Source organism: Numida meleagris, chromosome 19, assembly GCF_002078875.1.
Source record: "Numida meleagris isolate 19003 breed g44 Domestic line chromosome 19, NumMel1.0, whole genome shotgun sequence".
Taxonomy (NCBI): Eukaryota; Metazoa; Chordata; class Aves; order Galliformes; family Numididae; genus Numida; species Numida meleagris.
Genome location: NC_034427.1, coordinates 10,108,616 through 10,136,234, shown reverse-complemented (window position 1 = coordinate 10,136,234; position 27,619 = coordinate 10,108,616). Strand labels below are relative to the sequence as shown.

At 56.6% G+C, this 27,619-nt stretch overlaps 2 protein-coding genes across 5 annotated transcripts; both read right to left on the bottom strand.

Moving 5' to 3' along the window:
- On the bottom strand, positions 5,615-13,559 carry MAPRE1 (microtubule associated protein RP/EB family member 1). 2 transcript variants are annotated; one of them, XM_021416837.1, is made up of 7 exons: positions 13,420-13,559; positions 12,860-12,983; positions 10,451-10,596; positions 9,405-9,609; positions 8,443-8,552; positions 7,606-7,758; positions 5,615-7,288 (listed from the first exon to the last, which is right to left on the bottom strand). In XM_021416837.1, the coding sequence occupies exons 2-7, from the start codon at positions 12,978-12,980 to the stop codon at positions 7,232-7,234; spliced, it is 792 nt and encodes a 263-aa protein (XP_021272512.1). In that variant the 5' UTR covers positions 12,981-12,983; positions 13,420-13,559; the 3' UTR covers positions 5,615-7,231. The 2 variants fall into 2 exon arrangements, with proteins under 2 accessions (XP_021272512.1, XP_021272513.1); XM_021416838.1 differs by having other exon boundaries at positions 9,420-9,609.
- DNMT3B (DNA methyltransferase 3 beta) lies at positions 13,909-27,619 on the bottom strand. Of its 3 annotated transcripts, XM_021416874.1 has the most exons (20): positions 27,496-27,619; positions 27,175-27,255; positions 26,616-26,803; positions 23,071-23,215; positions 22,676-22,779; positions 22,140-22,292; positions 21,621-21,809; positions 20,638-20,796; positions 20,027-20,134; positions 19,709-19,850; positions 19,144-19,272; positions 18,914-18,958; positions 18,602-18,681; positions 18,247-18,359; positions 17,764-17,947; positions 17,433-17,517; positions 17,068-17,213; positions 16,548-16,988; positions 16,334-16,419; positions 13,909-15,394 (listed from the first exon to the last, which is right to left on the bottom strand). In XM_021416874.1, the coding sequence occupies exons 3-20, from the start codon at positions 26,718-26,720 to the stop codon at positions 15,253-15,255; spliced, it is 2,556 nt and encodes an 851-aa protein (XP_021272549.1). In that variant the 5' UTR covers positions 26,721-26,803; positions 27,175-27,255; positions 27,496-27,619; the 3' UTR covers positions 13,909-15,252. The 3 variants fall into 3 exon arrangements, with proteins under 3 accessions (XP_021272549.1, XP_021272550.1, XP_021272548.1); XM_021416875.1 differs by lacking the exons at positions 26,616-26,803; positions 27,175-27,255; positions 27,496-27,619 and adding an exon at positions 25,416-26,440 and having other exon boundaries at positions 16,548-16,786; positions 16,898-16,988; XM_021416873.1 differs by lacking the exons at positions 26,616-26,803; positions 27,175-27,255; positions 27,496-27,619 and adding an exon at positions 25,416-26,441.

The following is a 27,619-nucleotide window of genomic DNA, read 5'->3' as shown; positions in this document are numbered from 1 at the left end:
CGAAGGAGGAGAGCTCCGGGGTGAGAACAGCGGGGGTCACGCGGTAAAACTTGAGAAAACCAGGGAAAATGGAAGAAGAGAGAAAAAGGAGGCAAAGCGGGGGGGAACGAACGAAAGGGTGAATATCTGGGGAGCGGGACAGAAGCGGCAAAAGCCGCTCACGGGGCGAAGCCGGTGTGCGAGCAGCAGAACGGAGCAGGACGGAGCTCCCCGCACGCGGACGGCGCTGTCCGAGAGAACCGCGGCCCAACAGCGCCACCTGGTGGCAACCCCGGCCGCTCCGGAGCTTGGCCCCCCCGCGGCTGCACGGCCCCTCCCGGCCCCGAGAGGGGCGGCCTCGGGCGGCTTGCTCCGAAAGTAATGCCTCCCGCTTGCTTCCGCGGAAATTACAAAGGATGCAAAGAGCCGGCGATGAAGGGGCTGCACGCCGCGCTTGTAAAAATCTGCGCCGGAGGATCTGACCCGCTGTCTCCGCGGCTGCAGCGCATCGCCCGCTGCCTCACTGTGCTCCATCTGCGTCCACCGAGCCTCAGTGACTGCCAGTGGGTGCCATTTTTTCCTGCGTGGTGGGATTCAATGATGTCACACCTTTGCTCCCTCCTCATTTCCATGTCAGACACCGCTCTGGCAGACTGCCCCTCTGCTGCCGTCTGTCACACAGCAACAAAATGGAATGGAGTATTTGGATATTCAGAAGGTGCAACCTCTGCTGCCCTCCCACCAACACCTGCCACTGACATTGTGGGCCAACAGCACAAAATAGGAGGCATTACTTTTGGAGCACTGTGGAAATAGGAAGGGGAAATGCAGGAATGCTGAGCCCCAGGAGGGAAAAAGAGGTGAGAAAGTGAATGAGACGGGAGGGAGAGGCATACAGAGGCACAGCCACGGAGTGCAAATAAGAACAGGAGCGGTGATATGAAGAAAAGACAAATTCAAACAGTGGGATTGAGGCTTGTGCAATACTTGCAAAAAAAAAAAGCAGAAAAACAGGACTGAAAGGCAACTGAGAAATGAAGGGAGGTGAGGAGGTGAAGACCCAGGAGGATGCCCAGCTCATGCAGGCACCAAGGAGCCCTCGAGCATCCCCAGGATGAGCACAGTGCAGCCACCAGCACTGCTCCCCTCCCCTGGCTCAGCCCTCTGAGCTCCCCTGCCCCACATTCTGCCCCAGCAATCCCCCCCCCCCCCAGCCAGGGGATGCCCCCATAGCGCAATGGGAGCTGATCCCGCACCCATTCATTCTCCCCCTGCAGGAGATTTCAAAAGCTCTGCTTATTCACAGGACGCTGCAAACATCAGCTGAGCCTCTTCCACGTTTTCTCCAGAATTCACATTTCCCACAGCCCAAAAGTTTGGTACAGGTCGGTTTTACCTGGAGGGAAGGCAACGTGAAGATGCCAGCAGCATCGCCCGGTACCATTGTGCAACAGATGCATTATAGAACAGAGGCTGAGACCTGTCTTACTGGAGTTTGCCTGTGTTATTCCATGGCCAAGCAAGCGTCGCAGCTCCCTTATCAGCTGCTGAGCAGGAGGCAACAAGCTCGAGCTCAGGAATGAGCTTTATCTGGTGGCACCAGTTCCCCAGGAGCATCTGGAAGAGAAGAAAGATTTCACCCAGTGGCACCGGGGTTTGAGCCTCCACGTTTCACAGCAAACGCTTCGCTTGTAGGGGAACGGGGATAGGGGTGTCCATCAAATCCAGCACGCTGCTTCAAAAAAAAAGGAAGAGCCCAGGAGAATATAGAAGGTGGATTTAAATACCGAGAGTGAGGAGAAAGCAGGAGGGAATAAGAGGGGTCTGGACACAAGAAGTGGAGAGAAACGGAATGCTGGAGAGAAAACCCAAAGAGAACAGAGGGGATACAGCATCCCCATGCTCCCCCACTCCCCACAGTGGGGACATTGCAGAAAAGTGCAGTTCCCATCTTGGTGCAGGAAGGTGCAGGCACGGAGAGGAGCGGGGCAGCTGCTGACCCACAGGTATTAGTATTTATATTATGCCGGTGGCTTACGAGCAATAAAAATACTCCAGAACAATTTTACACCTCAGATTCACTGCCCCTTGGAGACACGCAGCCACAGCAGCGATTTACTGCGCTGCCTTACAGGAAAGGCTCCGAGGCCATCACTGCTGAGCGCACAGCTCCTGGGGGATGCCTCAGCCCCAGCAGGGCTGTGCTGAGCACAAACACCCAGAGAAGGCGCTGCCTGAAGGCCTCGAGGACAGTTATGCTTTGCTGGGTACCTGGTGCTCGGTGCTGCGCCCACGGCATCGCCTCCAGGAGCAGAGCTCAGGGGATGCACCTGGAGCCCACGAGCAGCACTTTTAGCCCGGGACCTCTCCCAGCAGGTCCCAGGTCCACGCTGTCCATCAGTCATCCACCCGCATCCCATCACTCCACCTGCATCCAATAATCCAAGGCCACAGCATCACTGTCCCCCGCAGGCAGGCAGAAGGTCCCATGCGTGTGTTGCCACTGATGTCCAGGAATTCCATGCCCGGTCTCTGAGAATACCAAAAAGCACAAGAGAATCTACAAAGAGCGTAAGCTTGAAGCTCCCCAATTACACCGCGGTCTAATTGCAGCTCTCCAGCACCCAGCCCCCGTTCATTACCTTGTGCTTGGTTGAGGAAAGCCGACGTGGCAGGCTGCCCATGAGAACACAGTCCCATGAGTTTGTGTCCTTTCCCCCTGTGCACACGGCACAACTCCCCCTCCAACCTCACCGCAGCCTTCTCCAGGTGAGATCAACCTCTGTCCTTTAATCTTCCTAAATAGGAAGTTCCATCTGCACGAACCTAGAGACACAAAGGAGCACAGCCGTGCCATCCCAAATCCAGGTTTGTCCTCGTACAGCCACAACCTGCTGACTTCGTGGCATCGCGTCCAATGGCCAAACCTGATCGATCAGACCCAAAAGAGAACCCTCTTAAAGGAGGCATTTATCAGCGCATCTTATAACGGACCATTCCATAATTAGGGATTGCTTTATTAAGCCAGTGCCATCCGGGAAGGTGCTCCCCTTGTCTGCTTGGTGTAGAAGCAAATCCTTCAGGTGCAGGCTCAGGAGAAGCACTGCAGGGAACACAAACACAAGCAGCCTTTTGCCCCACATTGCTCCTCGGGTATCTGAGCGTGGGAGAGCTTTGCTGGGCACCACAGGAAGGTGTGAGCTGCAATTTAATTGTTTAATCATTGAATAATCACTTTTGTGACTGCTGTCCCTTAGCCCTCATCTTTCACCAGAGGACAGCAGCGATACCCAAGCTATGAAACGCTGCTGTCAGCAGCAGTCTATGCAACATTAGCAATAAAGGCTTTGATGTGTTACCTGTAACCTCTTTCGTTGCCACGCAGAACTATTTGTACCCAAACCTGTGAAAACAAGCACTGCAGAAGGGATCCCCTGCCATGCTCTGAAACGGGGCGTTCACACGTGCAGGCTCCAAAGTGCTCAGAACCCCTGTGCAACCTTGGAATGCCAACGTTGTGCTATGAGTGCTCTTTGCTAACCAAAGCTACACCGAAGCGGTGGGAACGGAACCACAGGCTGCAGCTATTGCACTGCTGATAGCTCGAGCCTGAGTGCCATTGCCAGCACAGTAAGCGTCAGGAGGGGCATCTCCAAGATCCAAAACACCCAAAGCAGCAACCACACGTTCCAAAGCGCCCGTCCCTGCTGCAGCTGTTGCATTCTGCCCATCCAAATTCAGTCCCTGACGACTTCACCTGGCAGTCACTGCTTTCCAGGCACGGAGAGCAGCTCAGGCACCAGCTCAGCCAGCTCCTCCTGCACGCTGGGATGCACATCAGCCAGCCCCATAGGCTTGCACATGGTCCTGGTGGAGGAAGCTGTATTTTCTACATTAGGCATTTGTATAAATATATACATTGTAAGATATATCTACGCATACATAGACAAAGGCCACGGTTCACAAAGCCAGCCAGGTGCACCGAGAGGGAAGAGCTGACTTTACAGAGACGGGCCTTTGTGCCGCCAAAGATGAAACCGCCTCCAACTCTGATCTCAGAAAACACCAAGGTTGAACTTTGTCCCTTCCCTCTCCGTTAAAGAGGAAACAAAAACGTTTTCATGGGGTTGGACTCTACGATCTCTAGAGGTCCCTCCCAACCCCTATAATTCTGAGATTGGAAGGCAGAGATTGTCTTAACGACCGTGTCAGTACGCCCATCCTCCCACACCTTCGCCCAGTTACACACTTCACACTTGCCCAGCTCTCATTATGAGATACACCTGACCTAAGGCCCAAGCACAAAGTCTTCCAGCCCAGCCTCTACTTTGCCAAGGAGGCTCTACCCCCGATTTAAAGTTCTGCACATGGGAGTTATCCCAGCACTGCTGTTAAGCCCACACGATTACCCCTCGTGCTCCTCGTGCCAGCACACTAATTAAGGAAGCCAGCCACCAGTTCAGCCTGGTATCCCAAGCAGCCCCACGAAACAGTGATACGATACAACGTGAGCAAGTTTTCGGCCTTTATTTGAAGGCTTTCAGCAGTTACAGTAAGAATTGTCATTGCAAACCGGGAATTCTGAAAAAAAAAAAATTGAACAATAAAAGTTAGAAAACATCCACGAGCCCACCTGCGAGTGAGACAGAACGGAGGCGGGAGCTTTCGGTGCTTCCGTGCTGCTCTGTTTTTCAGATATCTGACAAAACTAAGACACTGAGGAAGGCTGGATTGCTCCGCAGGTGAGCAATGCCACGGATTAACAGCCTATACTGTACCACGTAACAGAGTAGCTATGTCAAGTCTACGGGTTTGAGTTGGGCTTATTATTGTCATTTGCTTCCCAGAAAGGGCGCTAACAAGAGATTGTACCGGCGTTACCTGCGATGGAGCGATTTCAGTTGACCACCAGGTTGCCTCCCACCTTGGGGGCACAGAAATGATGTGAGGAACTGGAAATCTTGGCAGCGTTTGACTTAGAAGGCTGCACTTCCAGTTTAGTTCCAGTGCACACGGACAGGACCGCGTGCTGCCTCGCAAGGCGCACTGCAGCTTTCCGACTCGTTCTCCCAGCAGAAAAGGAAAGTTTGCTGGCTTGAAACAGCAGAGCTCAAAGCCAACCCCACGCACCTCCTCATCACAGGGACTTCAGGCAGCTGCACCCCAGCACGTCACCGGGCTGCAAGGAAGCAGGCGCCCAAAGGCCACCTTCAAACCCAGCCACGTGCCATCGCCACGTTGGCTTGGCGTCGCTGGAGTAATGGAGCGTTTAAAGGCAAGAGAAGCACGCTTCTGACCTCAAAGGAAACAAGTAATGGTAAAGAAGATTTTATGTGCATCAACACCCCCTGCTTCTACACCTGCACTCCTGCAGTCCAACCCCAGCGATGCCCGTTCTTTAGAACAAAGCACCCGCCGAGCGCTGCAGGCAGCCAGCGTCTCAGCCATGGGGGAACTCTAGCAATGCTTTCCCCCAGCACGCTCCAAGGGAAGCTTCAGCATTACTGCTGCCCACAAGGACACAGCGGGGACGGGAGCTGCCATCCCAGGTCCTCACGCTCCACCGCGAGAAGCACGGCGAGCTCTAGCGCTGCCTGCTCACCTCCGAAAGCACGAGACACCGCAGCAGACGGGACACTCTTGAAATACAGAACTTTATTTAGAAACGGCTTAAAATAGAAAAACCCTGTCAAGAAAAAATCCAAGTCGAAGACGGTTTTCTCGGTAAAACGGAGTTTTAGGGCAACAAAAGTCTAAAAGGCCACAAGAGAAATAGCACCACTGCAATTTCAAACAATGGCTAGATACTTGCATTTTTTGGCATTCACTGAATTTGGGTTTTTCCTCTGCATTTCACAAAGATTCATGCACTACACAACAATTACCATAAGATGCTCTCCTACACACGTTTTAGGACAAGCTACCACCAGGAACGAATGAATACAGCACAACAGGACTGATGGATCTCAGTAGTGGAGGGGAATCAGAAGTCTTGCAGGATCTTGCCAAACACAACAGTAATGAGGGGGTATGAGAGCAAAAAAAAAATAAAAAAAATAGGGACAGTTAAAGAAAGAACTTTAAATATTAATATTTAAGTTAGTCTAGTACTGTATTTTCTGCAATAACATTAGCTCTGTTAGCCAGCATCTCTTAGTTTTGACCCCAGAAGACCACTGAACTGGCAAGTGTTACTATCAGATACGGCCCGGTCTGAGAAAAAGAAAAGGAAAGGGACAAAATCATCATCATCCTCATGTGCTCAATTCACTGTCACTGCAAGAGCTGAGCAGCGCAGCCCTGCTGCAGCCACGGGGTTGGATCAGCTCCGTGGGACGGGGAAGGGTGCGAGGCCATAAGCACACCAACAGAAATACACAGAACAAGCAGGAAGAAGGAAAGTACTTCAGAAGAACCTTTCAGGCAGTGAGACTGGTGCCCTCTGCTTTTGTGTCTTTTTTTTTTTTTTTTTTTTTTTTTACAGAAAACACAGTACGTTTTGGCAAAGCCGTTAGCCACGATGCCATAGTAGGAAAAAAAAAAATGCTTTAGCACTCCAAAGGGTAATTTATGTGTCTCAGCTGTTCATACTCCCTCTAATCTTGTGACAGGCAACATTAAGGCCTATTCCATTGAGAACTAATCACTCGGTAAGCAGCTTTCTGCAGGAATGGAGGTTTGTTTAAGAGCCCCTCGGAGCATTGCTGGCAAGGTGGGACTGCCCCGGACAGCAGGGAACGGAGCGAGCATCTCCCCAGGATGAAGCACATAAAATCTCCTGTCACATTACTTCAATTTTGGCATTTGGAAGCATATTTTAAATACTCTTAAGGCATTTTATTATCATTTCCGTGCTGCAATTTCACATTAACTCAATCTTTCCGTGAGTCGGAGTCTTTACGTTCTCTACTACACACCACCTCAGGTACAAAAAAAAAGTCTTTCCACGAACCAGTGTTTACCAGCAAACCAACGAGTTCCAAATGTTCAGCCTCTTGCTCCCTAAATATACCACCTCGATGTGAATACTGCTCTGCTACAGAGTGAGAGAGAGTTCCTAACTCCAACCCACTGCAAAAAGAGTGAAACTTCCGCAAAGTGCACTTTAAGAAGAGGTAACTTTTTTTTTTTTTGCTTATGAAAAGAAACCAGTGAGTCCTCTAAGAATAAAGTGGAGTATTTTACAGTTAAGCACATGATCTGGGGCACAGAATTCCGATGTTGCTGCTCTGCTGGTACAGTATGTGGTCTGTTAATACTCTTCTTGCTCCTCCTGCGGCGCTCCTTCGTCAGGTATCACAAAGCCTTCCTGCAGGGAACACAACGAGGGCTTGATGAGAAACCAAGCTGCCAACTCTCTGCACGCTCCCTTCATTCAGTTACTGCTACTTCAGATCCTGGCAGTGAAATCCCCTTAACTCAACCATTCACGGTGTCAAGGTGGATCACTAACTAACTTACTTCCTTCAGCTTTGATCTACTTGTTACAAACTCCTCAGGAGAACCCAACCTGGCTAGAACAATGGTGTCTGGCCGGAAATTTAAGGAAAAAAAAAGTAGAAAACAAGTAGAGAAAGCAAGGCAGCTTCCCACAGCGAGGCAGGATTGGGGGGAAAGATCACTTACATCTGTGGCATAAAGAATTTCCACAATCCTCTGCAGCACTGGGTCGTTCTCCCCTTCGTTCTCCTGGCAGATCAGCTCAATGTTCCGCAATTTGCCAAAGTAGAAGTCCCTCTCCTTCTCCAGGTCTTCGACAGTAAGTTTCAACACGTTGATCTGCCCACAGGAATCAAGAAGGAGTTATCCACCAGAGAGAATGCCGTGGTGTCTGTCCTAAAGGTGGGGGTCCCCAAAACCCTCAAAACCATGTTTGAATGCAAAGCACTTCAGAAGGAACCAAGACATCGGGGAAAGGGTGTAAGGGGAAGAGGAGCTCTATTTCTCAAGTTGGGCTATTTCTACAACCAACAGCCAGCCCAACACATGCAATACCACATGGAAATTCTAAAGGCTTATTGCACGCCACGGGTAAAAATCCAACTGCCTGCAGTTTCCTCTGCTAACACATTCCTCCAGGACAACCCTCACGCTGGTGGCAGCTTTAGCTCCATTGCATTCGGCGTTTCGGGGACGCAGCAGCTGCTCATAGCTCTGTTGGAATGCTGTGATGGCTGCAACACAGCTGTGGAAATACTTAAAACCAATGCTATGTGTGATATGGGACACAGCAGATTGAAATGTCTGGGGGCTTGTACTGCAAGAGGGGCTTTGCTGATATCAGGAGAGCAAGGCCACCACGCTGAACGCTTCTGATTAAGTGATTTTAAATGAACTTACTAGACAGAAGAAAGCCATCTGCGTCTCCCCAGCACAATCATTTCATGCTATTAAATATATATATATATCTATACATACAACACAAAGCCCAGGTCAGTACCCCAGGCCATTTTGGCAACGCACCTGCTCAATCAATCCCGCTGACTCATCATCTCCCGCAGCCTTTTTGACCATCCCAGAGCTGCCTTTGGGAGTTGCTGGGGTCCTCTGTGCAACAATGGGCCTCTGTGGGGCTGCAAGGTAAATGTGATGTTACTCCTCCTCAGAACACCTCTTTCCCGCCCCCAAAGGAGCTGACACCCTTCCAAGCACATCAGAATTTGAAGACACGTTCATCTGTGAAGTGTTCCTCCTTCACCCCATGTGCCGTGTCCACTGACTTCAGCACATCCCAACACCCATCCTTCCCATTTTCTTTCTGTACCTCCCAGATAACTCACTCAAGAGTTTGAAGCCCAGCATCTGAGATAAGCTGCAAAACACTTCATTTTCATACAACAATTTTAAATTAAAGAATGGTTGGAGTTGGAAGGGACCCTTAAAGGCCATCCAGTCCAATCCCTGCAGCAAGCAGGGACACCCACAGCTCCACCAGTGCTCACAGCCCCCCAGCCTGACCCTGAGTGTCTGCAGGGACAGGGCATCCACCTCAGCTCTGTGCCACTGCCTCACTGCCCTTATTGTCAAAACCTTCTTCCTTATATCCCATCTAAACCTCCCCTCCTTTAGCTTGAAACCATCTCCCCTCATCCTATCACACAGACCCTGCTAAAGAGTTTGCCCCCTTCTTTCTTAGACCCCTTCATCAAAGAATAGAATCATAGAATGGCCTGGGTTGAAAAGGACCTCCAAGATCATCGAGTTTCAACCCCCCTGCTGAGTGCAGGGTCGCCAACCACCAGACCAGGCTGCCCAGAGCCACGTCCAGCCTGGCCTTGAATACCTCCAGGGACGGGGCATCCACAACCTCCTTGGGCAACCTGCTCCAGTGCGTCACCACCCTCCGAGTGAGATCCAGAAATCGTGACCCAGCCTCATTTTCCCCAGTTTTTAAATGCTCGAGATCATCTTGAACTCTTCTCTACCTGCACTGCCAGTACCGAGAGGTTTCTTGGGTTTGTTCACAACCGGAGCCACGAGGTTTGGTGCCACTGTCTCCTGGCCTTGCCGGGCAGCCACGGGGTCATACTCCTTCCCATCGTAGTTTGCATCAAAAAATTTTTTGAACCACTGAACAAATTCGAAGTTGTCCTGAAATTTTCCTTTCACTAGTTTGTCCACAGGAATTATCTGGAGGAAAATAATAATAATAATAATAAAACTTGCTGTAAGGGGAAAGAACCTCTCTCTGCCTTATTATATAAGGGTTTTTAAGTTGGAAGCAAACGTAATTCTTTGCTCGTTCTGGAGAAAAAGCAGCGAGCTGTGAAGTCTTGCCTGTAAGCCACGAGTTGAGAGCCTGAGGTCTGGTAGTGGGCAGTAGGCATTCCCTTGACGTGACCATTGGGCACCTGTGAGCACTGCCCTGCTCTGGGCACGCTGCTCCAGGCCCAGCCCCAGGGAAGAGGAGCGACGCGGTGCTGGAGCTGTTGGCCAACACAGCACGAGGTGCCCTCTTCATCAGGAGCAGCTTTAGCAAAGGAATGCTCTGTGTTGCACCAAAGATGCCATCAATAACTACTACCTCCATAAAGCACTCTTCCTTAAGCACAGCACTCACTTGGATCTGAACACGTTTTTTCACAGATCCCATTCTCACTAGTGGAATGGCACGCACTTGTTAAGAGGAACTGGAAATCCTTAAGACTACCACACCAGCAGGTTATTGGGATCCACTGTTTGGGACAGCTTTGTGCCACGTAAGCCCAAGCATGATTTCTCAAGTTTCAGTATTGGTTAACACAACATAAATTGAATGGAGTTAACATAGAAGAAACCATCTCCATCATTAAGAACTGCAAATCCAACCTTCGCTCTGGTGGATATTGCGTTAATTTAGGCGCAGACCACAGCGTGAACCAAAACTTGTGAGACTTGCAAGCCAAGAATCAAACCCTGTCCCCAGATTGGAAAGTGCATGCCACCCATTTGGATCTCAGGAACAAGGAGAAGCAAATCCAACCCGGCTTACTTTGTCCACGCCCATTCGTTTGAAACCTGCTTGTAGAACCTTGAAGTTCTGAATGTACTCGTGTTCCAATTTTGCTTGAAACTTCACTTTCTTGAGAGCTACTGAACCTGGGAAGAGCATGTCCATGAACTGGCAGTATGCAGCACCTGGAAGAGAGAAGAACACCATTATTCCATGATGAGCGATGGTTGGTCAGGCACAGCCAGGGCAGCGCACTGCCTGGCCTCATTGTGCTGCTGCACAAGCCCTTAGAGCAGCAGAAGGGAGATAACAGGACCCTTTGGTCTGGTTTGGAACAGTGTGGCTGTAAACTAGCTGCAGAACTAAGGGACTGGCCCCATGGCTTGAGCTCTCATACCCAAGAGCAGTAACACCTCTGTAATTCCAAGAGGAAAAATCCAACACATAACATGGCGTTCCTCCCCTTGTGGGAAGCAGGACTCTTATCAGCATTAACAGAGCTGAACTAGAAAAGGTATTCTTCTAAAAATTATGTTTAATCATTATTAGCGTCTTATTTACCAGCTATGGACAGAATCTATACAAAATTCAAGGTGCTGTCAGAAATAAGAGAGTAAATTAAGTCAAATTATGTTTCCTTTCAGAATCTAAAGGGGCTGTAAGAAAGGAGGGGACAGACCCTCAAGCCAGATCCGTGTGATAGGACACAGGGAATGGTTTCAAGCTGAAAGAGGGGAAGTTTAGATGGGATATAAGGAGGAAGGCTTTTACAGTGAGGGCAGTGAGGCAGTGGCACAGAGCTGAGGTGGGTGCCCCGTCCCTGCAGACACTCAGGGTCAGGCTGGGGGGCTGTGAGCACTGGTGGAGCTGTGGGTGTCCCTGCTCACTGCAGGGGTTGCAGTAGATGACCTGCACAGGTCCCTTCCAACTCAAACCATTCTATGATATTTAAGTCACGCTTTAATCAGAGAACTGGAATAGGACACTATTTCCTTCCATTCATTTTACATCCTTCAAGTCTTCTCTCTCTTACAATAAGAGCTGAATCAAAGGGGATGTGGATCAAGCAGAGAGCCACCCCCGGTGATGAGCTTTTGTACAACACACACACACACCTCGTGAAGATACTTTAAAACTCCATTATTACCCTGCAGTGATGATGAGCAACTGCGTCTCATCGGCAATACGAGCACAGCATTCTGAGCACCACATCCCACCCCACATCAAAGAATTCAGAGGACACAGAGAGCAATGGGAGCCTTAACCTAAAACAAACAGCTGCATGGCAAACTTCTGAGGGGCACGAGGCCAAGAAGCACTGCACCGCATTGCCCTGAGCCAGCCCAGCTCCCCGCAAAGCTGCTGGGCCCCAAACTGAGTCTGAGCACGCCAAGTTCAACACAGCAGCGCTCATCGCTTCTCCCCTTTCTGTGGCTGCACATCTTCAGTTCCTCCATCCCTACAGTTTTTCTTGCATCGCCTTATTAGACAGAAGCCACCAGAAATACCTGCCCGACGTGTATTCTGGGTTCCCTCCTTCTCTCCACCTTTGGGAACGCTCTCTCGGCAGCCACACGCTGCACTGCCGGTTCCAAACGTAAACTTCTGCCTCCTTTTGTTCAGCCCCCGACGCCTTATCCCAACCTCACCGCGCGAGACGCGCTCCTACCTCTCACCCAGGCCCTTTCATCTCCCTGCTGCAGTTATTCAAATCACCACCTCTCACCCAGGCTGCGTTCTTAGCCTTGGGTTTGCTTTTCTTCCAGCGTTACCCCACAGACCATTATTTCTCTATTCATCTCACCCAGCCTCCTCCCACACACTCCTCCCTGTACGATGACATGTGACTTCATTTCTGGAGCACCGGCACTTCCCCTTTCGCTGCGCGCAACCACCAGACATTCAGCTCCGTCAGATCAGCTTCGCAGTGACTCGGGGTCAGGCTGAGGTGCTCCTTCACTGCAACGGGGGGGTGGGAATTCCCAGGGCTGAACCCGGAGCCACCAGGGTGTCCCCTCACACCTCTGCATGCCCCTCGCACTCCTGTCCCCTCCCTGAACCCATAGGCACCTCCCAGTGGTTTTCTCCCATAAGGACTCACATCCGCTTTTGCTCCTTACTGCACTTCCAGGACCTCTCCTGCCCATGCAGACTAAATCCGTGGGTTCCCTACTGGCAAACAGCCTCTCTCAGGAGTCTTTTCTCCACGTGAACCCTCATTTCTTCTTATCCCGTTTATGCTGTAGTAGATCAGAAGACCACAACTTCCCACGTTTCTGCTGTTAAGAACCATTACAATAAAACTCCAAACCATAACCCAATTAGAACACCAAATGCTGGACCAGCGCTGCCCACAGCTCTGTTCCCACCACGGACGCAGCCGCGTGGGTGCATCCACGGAGCTCTTTTCCATCTCTCAGACCCAGACCGAACACAGACACCCCTCACCTGAGCACAGCTGCTCGATCTTGGTCAGCGTCAGCTGCAAGGACTCGTTGATCCACGCCAGCATGTCGTGCCGGCTCAGGTTGTCGCTCGTCACCGACGTGGAGTACACATTCACTGCCATTTTCTGCCAGACAGAGCCGCGGGTGGGACCGCCGCACACGCTCACGCCGCAGCCCCATCGCGGCTCGGAGCCCCGCACGCAGCGCCGCCCGCACGCGGCCCCGCCGAGCGGACCCCTCCCCCGCGCCTCCCGTCCCCCCACCCGCGCCGAGCTTCCTTCCCCGCAGGGGTGAACCCGCTGCACAAAGCGGGACCGCCCCGGAGCGACCCGATGCGGCCACGGCCGTCCGCCCGGCCCCGCCGCGGCTGCGGCACAGCTCAGCGCAGGGCCCGCGCCCCTCCCTCCTCCGCCGCGCGGCCCCCGCGGAGGGGCGCGCCCGGGGCCGGGCCCGGCCCCGCAGACCGCACCCGAGCTCCCCGCGCCCGCCGGCCCCGCGCGCTCGCACCCGGCCACCCCGGCCTCGAGCCCCCCGGCCGCCCGACCCCTCCCGGCCCGTTACCTGCCCCACTCTCGCCCCGTCTCCTCCGCGTTCAAACCGGCCCCGCCCGCTGCCCGGGACCACGTCACGCGCACGCGGCGCGCTCGCGTCACCCGCGCACACGTCACGGCGGCGGCAGCGCAGGAAGAATGGCGTGCGGGGAGAGGGGGCGGGGCCAACGCGAGGCTCCGCCCAAAGCGTTGAGCCCTCGCTTGTGATTGGTGGGTCCCTCTGACCCCGCCCGCTCCGTGGTCCATTCATTAGCGCTCGCCGGGAGGCCGCGTGCCGGCGGGGCTCGGCGATGAATGAACGCGGTGCGCGCCGCCCGCACGTACAGCAACACCGCTTTTAATCGTTTCATTCCGCGGTGGTGCACGGCAAACGCGAGATCACCGATCCCTTTCTTTTCCCCCTATGCAAATCGGTAAACTGCTCGGGCAAGGCACCGTTTTGAGTTCCCAGTACCCCTCCCCCCCCCCAAAAAAAAAAAGAACCACCACATGAAACACGTTCAACAAAACAATACGCTTTTTTTTTTTTCTTATTTTAAAAGATCGTATAAAAACCCACAGAACTTTTGACATCAAAAATCCTTTAACTAAAAAAATAGCACCAGGGAGAGTTAGAAACCTTTACAAAGTATTAAAAAGGCATTTCTGAGATCTACCTCTCCTTGCAACGTGTTTACGAACACGCCATAAAAGGCAGCGTTCCAAGGAAGACTTGTCTACTGCGATTCTCATCAAGTCAGCTTAATGCCAGGACCGTTCTCGTTCCCCTTTTATCTTTGTTTGCTTTCCCCAAGTCCTTTTTTCTCTCTTTTCCTTTTGATCAGACGGGAAGGGATGAGAAATCCGGCACATGAAACGGAGGATGAGACTGAGGGGAGCCCACGTGGCCCCCGGCCTCAAGGAACAAAACTCATGGGATGGGGTGGCAGAGGGACGGGCACCCTGGTGGCACCCAGCCAGTCCTTGGCTGCTGCCAGGTGACAGCGGGGGGTGACAGAGCTGCCCACCCTGCCCACGCCACGCACTCATTTTGGAAATGAACACTCAGAACATTTTCCCCTCCGGCCGCTGGAGCCCGATTTCCCTGCTCCAATGGGACCATTCAACCCACTCAGCAGGATTTTGAAACGTCAGGAAAAAAGGGAAATGCTTTGGGAAAGGACGTAGTGGATATCTGTAAACTACAGCCGAACGCATAAAACAGTATCTCCCTAACTAGAAAAGTAATTCTATCAGCTCACAGTTCAGTTTCAGCTACATTCAGGTCTAGGAGTCTCCACATTCTTATGTAATGCCTTAAAGCAGCAATAGACGTTAAACAACAAAATTAAAAGTTTTACAAAAGGTCTTAAAAAAAAAAAAAAAAGATTTGGTTTGCGTGGTCTGCATGTTCAGTGTACATAACCTGACCCGGGTCCCTCACACCTGCTGCTGCAGCTTGAGGATTTTTGGCAGTCGTTTCAAGAGAGGTTTACGCTTGTTTAGGAGAAGTGAGCAGCTCTGTAGTCCATGTTTGCAGCACGCCAGCAGCTGCCTCCACCACTCACTGCTTTCCAGCTCTGGGCTCAAGTGGAATGTTTAATGCTCTGGAGGAGAATACTCGCCTCATCAGTGATGCACGCAGCTTTGTGCTGGGTGATTAAAGCTCATTTTGTCCATCATTTCCCAGGTAGCGCTGTCAGTAGTCCCGTCAGGAAGGCACCCGGCCAGGTTCTTTGGTTGAAGGCGCTTCCCAAGCCCTGCGGCAGCGGGGGCATGGTGCTGGGAACGGCGGGCACGCGGCTGAGCCCTCCCCGGGCAGCCGAGCTGCGTCGGGACGGAGAGACGAGGGATGCAGCGTGGGCTACTCGCAGGCAAAGTAATCCTTGAGCGGGGAGAAGAGGTGCTGGATGACGGGGATGCTCCAGGACCTCCCGAGCAGCTTCTGGCGAGCCCCGCGGCTGATGTTGGAGACGTCAGTGCAGTGCAGGGGGAAGCCAAAGATCCTGGACAGCAGAGGTATGGGTGATGCTCAGCAGCTGCCCCGTGTCCATCCAGCCCCCATCCAGCCTCCCAGCCTCCCATCCAGCACCACGGCTCGTGTCCCCGTGTGCCACCAGACCCCAGTGCCATCACACCCCACCACCACCAGACCCTGGTGACACCGCTGACAAGTGTCACAACCAAGGGAAGGCAGCGTGGGAGCCTGGAGAAATGACTCACTAAGGTCAAAAACAGAGTAATCCTGGCTGGTGCTTATTGCCTGCCCATCTCTTCTCAGAGCACCTCGCACAGGTTGTGCAATGTCAGCCCATATCCCCAGTGCCCGCTTTTCCTGGTAACACTTCTGGAAGAGCCTTGGGACTGTGGCCCTGCTCCTGTCCCTGCTGCCACGAGATGTATTCCCAGCACAGCCCCGGGATCCCAGTAAACACCAATGCTTCCACTGGTTGGATGGGAGTTCAACTGCCACATCTCCAAGGGCACGGCATAACAAAGGCTCAGTAATTGCTGATTAACTTTCACATCCCCGCATGCCTCTGGCTCAGCTTTAATTAGTTTTAATTCCAATAAATATTGGCAATTTAAATATAAACAAGTGAAAGAAACCAAGCCTATGTTTGCTGGCTGAGGCCTCAGTACACAAAAACTCCACCTTGTGCTGCTAAGAGCATGCGGCGTGCAGGACTGCTAGCAATTGCAGTCTGCTTGACCCACACTCCTCCCGTTGCACTTTGCGGTGACTTTGGGGCCGCTATAAGGTGTGAACAGAGCCTCGAGCTGGGCTCAGCTCTGCACACATCCAAGCCAGCTATCCCAAGCACTGCATGCAGCAGTGGCACTTCCCTCGTGGCTGCAGCTCTGGGGACAGCAACGCTGCAGCGTCAAGCGGCGCAGAGCTTTCCAAGTACCATGAACAAAACGAAACCATGGCTGAACGTTACCTGTTCATCCCTGGGAGGTTGCCCCAGAAGTAGCGTGCTCTGTGTGCAGCCGATATCTTGATGGCATCGATCATAACGGGGTTACACTGCAGCCCGAGAGAGGGAGAGTAAGTTAGCAGAGGGTCAGGGTGAGCCCTCTGCTGGGAGCACCCTCCCATGGATACATGTGGGTGCCCCACTCCTGCACCCTTCCCGGAGCCGCAGCCATCCCTACCTCCAGGAACCGAGAAATGTCCCTCTTGTCATTGACCCTCATGGCCACCACGTTCTCAAACATCCAGAAGAAGGGCCGCTCCTCTCCAGCCTTGGGACGGGCGTAGTTGAGCAGATGGTAGAACTCGAAGAAGAGCCGCCCGGTGCCCTCCGTGCGGGGGGACCCAGCAGGGGTGCTAGGAGGGGACCGCCCACGGCCCCGCAGGTTTGGCTGCGGCGTGGGCACGGGCTCTGGTGGGCCTGGGGGAGACAGCGCTTGGCACGCGTCCCCGGGTGGAGCCACCGCAGAACTGCGTCGCCGGCCACAAGCAGCCTGGGGGCTCCCAGCCCCGTGGGGCCAAGCAGCCTCACCGTACGGAGCCTTCCTGGGCGGGCTGGCAAGCGAGAGGTCGTTACAGGGGCTGCCGCCGATCACCAGGTCAAAGGGACCCCACTCCTCGATCTGCAGCGGGCGGACAGAGCCGGTTATCGGGGCACCGCGCACACCCAGCCCTCCCTGAGCCAAGGGCAGCACAGCTCACATTTCTCTTGGTGATGTTCCTGACGTCGTGCACGTAGGTGATGTTGCCCTCGTGCCGCACGGTGCCCACCGCCAGGGGGTCCTCGCAGATCTCGGAGGCGATGTACTTCTCCACTTGGATGCCCAGGTCTTTCAGCACCAGGTACCCTGGCCGGGGGATGGGGGAATGAAGGCACTGCTCTGGGACCGCAGCACCCACAGTGCACCCAGCACAGGCAGACCGCCTGTGGGCACCATCCCCACCCCCTGCTCTCCTCCCCACCTCCATTGATGGGGATGCACCTGCCCCACCCCCTTCTCTCCAAGCTTTCTGAGATGGGCTTGAGGTTACGGCACAGCCCTCAGAGCTCTCTCCCAGCGCCTCACCTGTTGCTATGCCATCAAACAGAGAGAGCACTCTGATGGGTCTCCTCTTGGCTGGTGGCACCGCTGGGTAGATTTTGGGTGCATCCTGCAAAGGAAGACAGCAGTGAGACCCCATTTCCTCCTGCAGCAGAGCCCTGTGGAGCTCAGGGCAGTGCTGCAATGCTCCCTGAGTCCAGTTCCCTTCACAGGGAGCATCCACGGGGGGATGAGCCCTGCACACCTGGATAGCCTGGATAAGATCAAGGCAGAGCCTGGGGGATTTGGGGCCATTACCTCCACCCTCCCCTCTCCCTCAACCCTGTGCACCAGGCTCACTGCCCTCAACCCTTACGTATTCCTGCCCCTTGTCGCTGGTGAAGAAGTCCTGCAGGCGTGAGCTCCAGTCCTGCCGGCGCTGCAGAACCCCGTAGCTCCTCTGGGGCTGGCACATGTAGCAGTTCCAGGGCTCCTGCTCTTTCGCCTTGGCCGACGAGCCTCGTCCCACCAGGACCTCCAGGCACTCCACACAGAAGCACCTGCCCAGAAATGACACCCCTGGGTGTCAGCCCAGCCTCTCCTGCAGCTCTGTCCCATTTTGCAGGATGCTCTCCCTGACGGCATCCCCGTATTTAGGGCTGCTGACACAGACTGATGACTTGGGCCTGGGTAAAGCTCCTACCACCCTCCCCAGGACCTGTCCAGGTGAAGCCAGCTCTGTGGAACGGGGAGGTTGTGCTATGGCATTCTTGCCCCAGTGTAGTGCTCTGCTGACCCCCAGCCCCCACCTCAGCACCGAGCTCTGCAGGGGCCACCGGGGCATGGGGGGGAGGCCTACCTGCAGCAGCTGGCATTGCTGCAGAGCAGCAGCTCCTTGCCCTCGCAGCACACAGTGCAGTAGGACTGGTAGCCATCTTCATCATACATGTAGAAGAGCTCCAGGAATCTATCCTGGCAGAGGGCAGACGGGAGGAGAGCATCAGGGTCTGTGCTCAGCTCCTTCCGGCCCCCAGCTCAGAGATGTGCATCCTCAGTGCCTCGCGGGCACCACCCAGGGCACGTGGGGAACCCAGAGGAGACCATGACAAGGGATGACTCTGCAGCGGGCACGGCAGGGTCAGGCCTGGCAGTTTCCCCTCCCATCCCCATTCTATCCCCATCCCGATGGCTGCAGCCCCGCCAGCCGCTCTTACCCTGCAGGTGTGGCACAGGCCCCCCTCGAACAGCGGGTGGAAAGTGGCCGGGTTCCTCCTCCCACATGACAAGCAGCTGTCTGCAGGCAGAGAGAGCTCTGCTCACCCCGTGGTCCCTTGCAGCCCGTGGCCCAGGGACCAAGCGGGCCTGGGGACACCACCCCAGCTGTAAGCAGGTCCCAGTCCTGCAGCCCTGTCCCCAGTTCTGCACTGTGCACTTAAAAAAGGACTGATGGATTCTGTCTGGTGCTGCCCTCCAGCACTTCCATCATCCCCAGACCTTGTACCAGGACAGAACAGGTGAGTGGTTACCTTCCAGACTCCCGCTGTTGTTCGTAACTTCGGAAACCATTTGTTCTTTAAAAACAAACCAAAAAAAAAAAAACAGATTTAGCATTCTATAAAGTAACTTCCACATTGAGCAGCTAATGGAGCCCAGCTTGCACTTCTGCACAGTTTGGCCTTTAAGGCATAAGTGAGCCCAGCCGGAGCACAGAGGTTTACTTAGAAACCCACACACTGCTGATGCTGCACCCTGGTACCTCGGGTCTGGTCCTCCTCCACGCGCTGCTCCTTGCTGCTGTTGCAGGGGTTGCTCTTCAGCCTCTTGGTGGGGGGACAATGCTCGAGGCACAGCACCTCCTCCGTGCCATTCCTTAGGGCCCCGTTCTCTGTAAGGAACAGGCAACTCCAGTGAAGACACGTGGGGACATCACCCCCCCTGAGCTCTGTCACAGTCCCAGCCCAGAGCCCTTCCTCGAGGCTCCGGCTCAGCCCCAGGGTGCAGTGCGCATACAGGATGCCACCACCCTACAAATCAGCGGAGATCATCTCTGCCTGCTGGCATCCATTGCAGGGCAGAGTTGCCATTTCTGCTCCCTCTTCTTTCCTCTCTCAGCAGAGGAACCGAGGGAAGAGCTGAGTGGGACCCTGACCATGCTTGCTCCCCTCCCCACGGGGTCTGTGCTCCCACTGCTGCCCCCAGACCCACAGCCCCCAGGTGGCCACGGATCACATTTCATTGCCAACAGCAGCCTTTCAGAAGGTGCCTCAAGGTGCTTTTTGGACCCTCCCCAGCATCGTGCCCGGCTCCTACCAGCAGCCCACCTGAGCTTTTGGGCGGCTGCAGCCCCTTGACACCCAGTGGTTTGAAGCCAGTGAGTGCCCAATCAATCATGGGCTTCAGCTGCTCCTCCAGGGACTCCCCGGGGGCGGTTGTGAATGTCTTCCCCGAGCGGCTCCGGGCGACCTGCAAGGGGAGGGCAGTGGAGCACAGTGACAAGGCACGGCGGGGGGACGGTCCCCTCCCCTTCCCAGCAGCAGCAGCTGCCAGATTCCGGCACTGGGAGTGCCACGGCCACGCCAGCCCCCAGCTGCCCCCACCCTGTGCTCCCTACAGAGCCCAGTGCTGCTTTGTGGTTATACCTCCAGGGCATGGTATATGGCTCGGCGGTAAGAGACCAGCTTATTGAACGTGGCAGTATTGAAATGCTGCCTGAAGGCCATCAGTCCCACCAGCTTGTCTGCAGAAACCTGGGGCAGAGGGACAAAAGCTCAGCGCTGAGCAAAGACACGGCTCGCTCCTGTCCCCACGCGGCGTGGCACAGCTCTGGCAGAGAAGTTAGCAGTAGCTTTGCATGGAGCAAGCCACGCTGTAGCAGGGAGGGCGGGCAGAGGAATCGTTGCACACGTGGCTACGATGGGCTGCGTGCACCCTCTGCTGGCACTGCGCCTCTGCAGCACGGCACCCAGCACGGGGCTGTGGGAGAGCAGCGCACAGCAGGGCAGGGAGCAAGGGAGGACACCTGGGACAAACCAGGAAGGAAGGTGGGAAGGGGACGGGCTGCCAGCACCAGAGTCAGGAGAGCATCCCAGAGCTGCAGTGTGCAAAGCGCTGCGCTCCCTGCCCTGGGGAGGCTGCAGCTGGACACGCACACCCACCCCCAGGCACAGGCAGCCCCAGAGATGGGTGCAGACCGCAGGGATCAGTGCAGGGGGGGCTCCAGCCCAGCCCTGGCCAGAAGCAGTGGGCTCACCTCGGAGAACTTCCCGTCCCCAAACCACTGCACCCATCGCATGCCCGACACCGCCTGGCGCTTGGACGTGGCCCTGTAGGAAACGACAATCGCCGGCCACCACGAGAAACCCTTGATCTTCCCCCAGACGAGCTCCCCGATTCCAAATTCCTTCCCATCCTGAAAGCAAAGGATAACACACAGATGAGCCAGGAGCACGCACCCACCCACGCTTCATCCCAGCACCCACACAAGGATTCCCTGGGCTGGGTGCGGTGCAGAGGAATGGCCAGGCACCCTGCAGAACTGCAACAGCAATCGTGTGGAGCTCAGCAAAGATGCTGTCACTCCTCAGACTCCCCTGAACGCTTCGAGGCAGCCACGGCTGGGTCCCAGGTGCCAGCTCATGGGCAATAACCCATTCATCTGGCTGCAGCCCAAGCAGAGGGCACCCACCCTTCTCTGCTGCCCCCAGGGCAGAGCAGGAACCAAAGCAGAGCAAAGAGAGCAGAGATGGAGCTGGGACAGTTAGCTGGTGCAGCTGAGGGCCCCCAGCAGGCAGCCCAGCACTGCACTGGGACTGGGATCTTCCCGCAGGAGCTATCGCCTCAAGAGCAGAGTGCTCCTCCGAGTTTTGTTCAGCAATTAGGCACCTAATTATTCAGCAAGAAGCAATTGCCCAATTCCTGCAAGTCTCAGGCCCTGCCCTGATGCCCTCAGGCACCAAGTCGCTCCGCTTTCACTCCCCCCTTCAGCATCTCCTGGCAGAAAGGCGTTCTGCAGGCAGGAAACTGCGCGTCCCCGCGGGCACGGCTCCCAGCAGGCGCATGCTGCGCTCGGGGCTGTTGGCAGTGCTGAGCTGCACGCAGAGCAGACGGCTCAACGCTGTGGCAGGTCGCATCCTGCACGGCCCCTGCTGCCAGCACCCAGGGGGCACGGACCCACCGCCCTCCCACCACCCAGCGCAGGATGGGGGTGCAGGGAGAGCGCAGCTCCCCCCGTACCTGGTACTCCAGCGCAATCCCCGCGTCCCGGCTCTCCGGCTCCTCGGCCACCAGCTCAGCGGAACCGTTCTGGCCCTCCTGGGAGCTGCTCCCTGACAGCGTGCTGCTGCTCTGCGATGAGTCCCGCGAGTCCTCCTCCGTCAGGTCAATGGTGGTGAGCACAGGCACGGCCGCCCGCCTCCGGGAGCTCTGTGTGGGAAGGAGTGGTGTGAGCACCCATTGGGAACAGGGGGCAGCCCCCATCACCTTGCCCCTGCAGCACAGCATGACCCCCAGCCTCTGCAGCCGGGATCAGAGGGTCCAGAGCTGGGTGCAGCTAAGGGAGCGCTGCTTTGTGTGTAAGGCACACAGCAAATGGGCCATCTCTTGCTTTCCTCCCTCTATTTCACCCCAGGCGGTCAAAGCACCCACAGCTCAAAGGCACACACACCAACTACAGAGGGAAACTGAGGCACGGGGGGTGCAGCACTCAGGCCATCCCCCAGCCCTGCACACAGCTCCAGGTCCCGGAGCTCTCACCCGCAGCGGAGCCGGCAGGTCCCTGAGAGCCTCCACGCCGCTGGTTTCCTTGATCTGCATCTCGTGGTGGGTCTGCCCCGCCTGGAAGATGAGGCGGACGGGGGGCTTCTGCCGGAGGCTGCTCTCCCAGCCAGCACTGCCCCGGGGCCGCACCTACGGGAAGGAGCACGGCGGTGAGCGGCACGCAGGGACACGGACAGCATCAGGGATGCGAGTACAGGAAAGACCCCCGGCAGAGCTTGCACATCTCACTTGCACGTGAGTGTGCTCAAGCCCACAGCCCGGAGGCACCGAGGGCAGCTTTTCCCCTGTGGTTTGCAGCAGCCGCAATTTACCAAACAGCCCAAACCAGGCATGCTTCCGGCATCCGGCACAGCGCTTTCGAAATGAAATGAGATTTTTGCAGCGGGGCTCTGTGAGCGAGCAGCCCCTGCACGCGGCATAATGCGAACGCAGAATTTTCACCCCTGCTGAATTTATGGCTCTTTTCTTTCGGAAGCGGCACAGTCACAGGCAGACCGCCAACCTGCACTCACCTCCTGCGGCTCCGTGAGAGCGAGTGGCCAGGACAGCTCCTCCTTGGACAGGTCTTTGCTCACCCTCTTGTTCTTCAGGGGTGCCAGCCCCAGGCTCCCGGCGTCTGTGCAAGAGAGCAGAGCAGGCTCAGCCCTGCGAGCTGATCCCATGAGAGCAACGTGTCGGGATGTGAAGAGACCGAGGCCTCATCTTGCAGAAAACATAGCAAGGGCAACGCTTTTGACAGTCCCATCAAGTTTGCTTTCGACTTACTCCCTTTCCAAAGTAGAAACCCTCTCACAACCTGGCCAACCAAGAGCCAGAATCTGGGGACCATAACTTTGTTCAGCACTCTAAAGTTGAGGCACATCCCAACCCCAGCGGCACGCAGCTGGGACCCCCAGGTCCCACTCACCCGGGGCACCAGGCTTCCCGCTGGCCTCCAGCACCAGGGCGGCTGTGTCCTTAGTGGGATCGCCGCAGTCTCCGTTGAAGAGGATCAGCTCTGCCCTGCAGTCTGCCTCATCCCGGCCGTGGCTCTTCTCCTTTTTCATGGCTGCCTGTGGAAGCAATAGGGGATGGTAAACTTAGCCGGGCAGAGAGCCCTCGGAAAGGCAGAGTGGGTTGTGTGAGCTATTCGGTCCAGGCACGGCCTATTCCCTTAGCAGCTCTCCTACAGCACCGGGGGCAGGTAGAAGGCTCTGGCTGGAGATGCATCTGCAGGAACACTGGGTGCTGATGGGCACCTGGACACCTCCCCGGATGCAGCCCTGCAGATTCACCGGATCCAGCAATCCCAGACCCAACGTGCTCGTCCTTAGAGAAGCACTGGGGCTATTCCCAGAGCTATTCCCAGCCCCGTGTGTCCACAGAGCACTCCCAGGCTCCGTGCAGTGCCCAGTCCTGGCTCAGACCCTTCCCATACCCTCTGTGCATGGGGCACACGGGGACAATCCTCCCCACCGCCCCAGCCCCACACACTGATCTCCTGCCCTGCAAACCCCACAGCTGCAGCAGCAGGTGAGCATTAGAGACCAGGCACAGCCAGCAGCACCACGGGGCCAAAGTCCTGAGCCTGCCATGCTCAGCCCCCCGACAGGCATGCAGGCCCATGCAAACATCTGCGGCCATTTGCACGTCAGCCGGCCCCGCTGCTCCTCACGCAGGGACAGGCAGCTCCCAGCTCCCCGCAGCGGCGGTAGCCACACTAGCCACACTTTCACGAGACCCCCGCAAAGCCAAAGCCGCCAGGCGCTCCGAGGCCAAACGCAAATTGACCCCAAAAAGAGCAAAGCAGCGCCGAGCCCGAGCTGGGCGTTGCCAAACATTCCCGCCACGGAGACCTCTCCCAGTCCCCAGCAGCGCACCCCCTGCCCCGCAGCAGCCATTTCACAGCAGCGGCGCTGGAAGCGGAGGGCTCCGGGAGCAGTGGGACACGCCTCGCCTGCGCCCGCCGCCTCTGCCTTCCTGCGGGTGCCCTTCCTGGATCGTGTTTTCGGAAGCGCCAGCTCCCAGACTCTCCCAGAGGCACCCAGGACGGTGCTAACGAAGCCGCCTCATTGCCGGGCTACGGGTCTGTGCTGCGACTTGCCCCTTCGCCGGCGCCGTCATTTCAGGAGCACGCAGATCAGCTCGAGGAGCCGGGGAGCAAACGGCTTCGCCCCTTCAAGGCCCTGGGGGGGGACACGTTGCAGCCCCCACCCCCAGCCCCGGGCTCCAGCCCCGGCCGCCCCTTCCCCAGCGTTCCCGCTCTCAGCATCGCCTCCGACTGCTTCGCTAACAATTGAGATTTCTGCTTTGAGATCATCTGTCAGCACCTCTGGCAAACAAAGACCAGCCGGGGTTTGATGTTTTGGATGCAGAGGGCTGCATTAAAACCCCGGTAAAACCCAAATGCAAGGAAAATCAGGTGCCCAGCACCCACCTCTGCGGGCAGGGACCCCAGGCACACATCCTCCTCCCGCCAGAGACACAGCTCTGTAACAAAGGGACGAGGGGGGAACAGCGCTGGCGGGAGCCTGAACGCGTAAAGCCCTACAGCTGTGCACAGAAATCCCACTGCTGCAGCACATCTGCTCCTGGACTGGTGAACAACTCCCAGGAGCTGCCTGGACTCACTGAGTGCCCCCGGCTGCCCTGGCCCCTCACAGACACAGCCCCAGCACAGCAGCTGCTGGGGATCCGCTCCCCAGCCCCAGATCATCGGCAGCAGTGATGCTGCCAGTAAAACCAGAGCATCCTATCCCTAACCAGAGTATCTCACAAACGTATCTCATTCAGAATCCCATAAACCGAGTGCAGACACACTGCTCTCCTCAGCACAGGTGATGGACAGGGACGACGCTAGGAAATGTGACAGAGAAAGGCAGCAAGGGATGGGGACACGTGGCACTGAGGTGCGGGGAGGACAGCAGCCACCTCTCAGCCCTGCACTCTGAGAACTGCAGGGCTCTGCCAGCCCCTGGGGCCTGCATGCTCCGTGCACTCCTCCAGCTGCACAGCCTGGGATCACTCAAGGACATCCCATCACCGTCCCCTGATACGCAAGCGGGAAAGGGAACATTATACCACAACACAGGCTGCAAAGCTAGCTAAACCCTTGGCTTCCCCGAGCCCTTCCCCTGGGCAGCCATCCCCATCCCTTCTCCTCCCCCTGCCAGCTTCTGCACCAGGACACAGGGCCGTGCACCCCAGCACGGTCACCCCAGCCCAGGCAGCTCCGCCTGCCGCGCGCAAGCGAGGAGAGCTCTTTGTCCTCACCTCCCCTCGCAGAAGCGCACCAACATGTGCAGATAGGGCATTACGAAAATAATAAGAAACAGAGCACTCCCCTCGCATGCTTCTCTCTCGCGGGGGGGAGGAGAAAAGCAGCACCGCAGCTTGCGCTTGCTCTGCTGAACACGCTGCGAGCGAACGGACAGACACTACGGCGACGCAGCCCATAGGACCCACGGAGAACCAACTGCTCCAGGATTCCAGCTCTGATGTTCGAGGCTCCCCGAGAAGCTGGCGCTCCGGCAGCCCATGACACTGCCTCGGTGACCGGGACGTTCCCTGCAGCCATACCCCATGGAGACAATGAACCCGCTGCCTCCAGATCCCGCCCTAGTTTTGCAATACCAGCTTCTTTACGGTTTGCCAAGCTGCTTGAAGCCCGTGCCATGGCATTAACTGCTTAGGGAGCCGGCGGCCGGGGGTGCCCGCTTGTGCCCGGCCGAGCTCCGGGCAGAGCCCACCTGGAGGGCCCCAGATCGGGGCCGGGGCAGCTCCGGGCCGGGGCGGGCAGTTTTCAGCTTTCCTTCTTAAGAAAACAGAAGAAGGGCCCTTATCAGTTCGGTTTCCCCAGTAGGTGGAGAGATTGCAGGGGAGACGGGCGGACTTTGCCTCCAGACAGGGGCATGCATATCAAAAGGCTCGAGGGAAGCACTCTGCGCGATGGCTGGGATGGCAGCCATCACCCAAGCCCTGTTTGAATAACAAAAAGAACTAAAAGCCCCCAATGGTCGGGGCCGGCTCCCTCCAACCCCGGCTCTGCCGCCGGCTCCGGGCGATCACGCACACAAATGGCCTTTAACGCTCCCCGAAACCGAACATTTCCCTCTAATCCTGCGAAGAAAAGAGTCGCCGGGTTGGCAGTTTAGTAAGAAAGGGAGCGCATGGGGGCAGATATGCTCATTAACGTGGCGGCCTCTCCCCTCCCCTGCCCGCTTCCTGTGCCTGGCCCCTTCCCCGCTGCCGCTCTCCCTCCCCGCACTCCGGGCTGCGGCACTTCCCTCCATTTTCCCCCCCGTTTCCTTTTCTGCCCTCCCTGCCCCGCTCCCCGCCGAACCGCCGCAGCCCTTTTGTGCCCCCTCCCTGCCCCCCTTCCCCCCACCTCCGCCCCGTGCTCCATGCCCCTTTGCATTCCGTAAAGCTCGGTTGAAAGAAAAGAAACAAAACAAAACAAAAAAAACCACAAACCGGCCCCTCCTCTCCCAGCGAAGACCAGGCCTGGGAAGTCTCCTGGGCCGCCACCATCACGGCCAGCCGCTGCTCCAGCCGCTCGAGGCTCGTTACCATGCTCATCGCGGTGCCCGGTGCCGCCGGGCAGGGCAGGTGGTGGCCCCCGGGTCCCCTCGGTACGGAGCGGCTACTGCATCCCCGCTGCCCTGCACAAAGGGAATGGAGCGATGACAATGACACCTCGCTGTCCCCGTCTCCCTCCCGCCCTTCCCGCGGCGGGGACAACCCAACGCTTCTTCGCGGTTCGGGGAACTGGGGAAAAGCAGGAATGGAAATCCTCCTGCGGGGCAGCGATTTCAGACGCCACGGTTCTCCTCTTCGGGCTGCAGCATCCGAGCGTCCCCTGACCCCTCGCCCCGAGGGTGTCACCGCAGCCCCCGGCATTGCGGTGCCGCACCGTAGGGACACCCCCCCGTACTTTCTCTCCCCGAGAGCTCCCCGTGCCCGGCGGCAGGAGGACGAGGAGGAGGTGGAGGCGCTGCCCCCGCTCCCCCCGCTGCCCCGCAGCTGAGCGCACCCCGGCTCCGGCCGCCCGCTGCCCTCCGTGCGCAGCCCGAGGGGGAGCTTCACGCTTCAGGCACCACCGGGAGCCGCTCTCCTGCGAAAAGAGAGAAAGAAGACGGACTGACACATCGCAGACCCACGGAGAGGAAAACAAAAGTGTTTACGCCGAGCACGACCGGTGCCATCGCGGGCTCCCGGAAGCCCTCCCGGCTGCCCCAGTGCCCGCGGGGGTGGCGACCGCAGCATCCCCGGGCCCTCCCCGCCCCGAAGGCATCACTTGTCGCTTCGCCGTCGGGAACGCGGGGCCCCGTGCCTTTGCCGCGGTCTGCCGTACCTCGGCCGTCCCGGCATCGCGGGAGGAGCCCAGCGCCCGCCCCCTCCGTGACAGCCCCGGGCCGGGCCCCGCGGCGCGCGCCGCCGGTAACTCGCGAAGTTGCGGCAGGAGCCGGCGGGGCCGG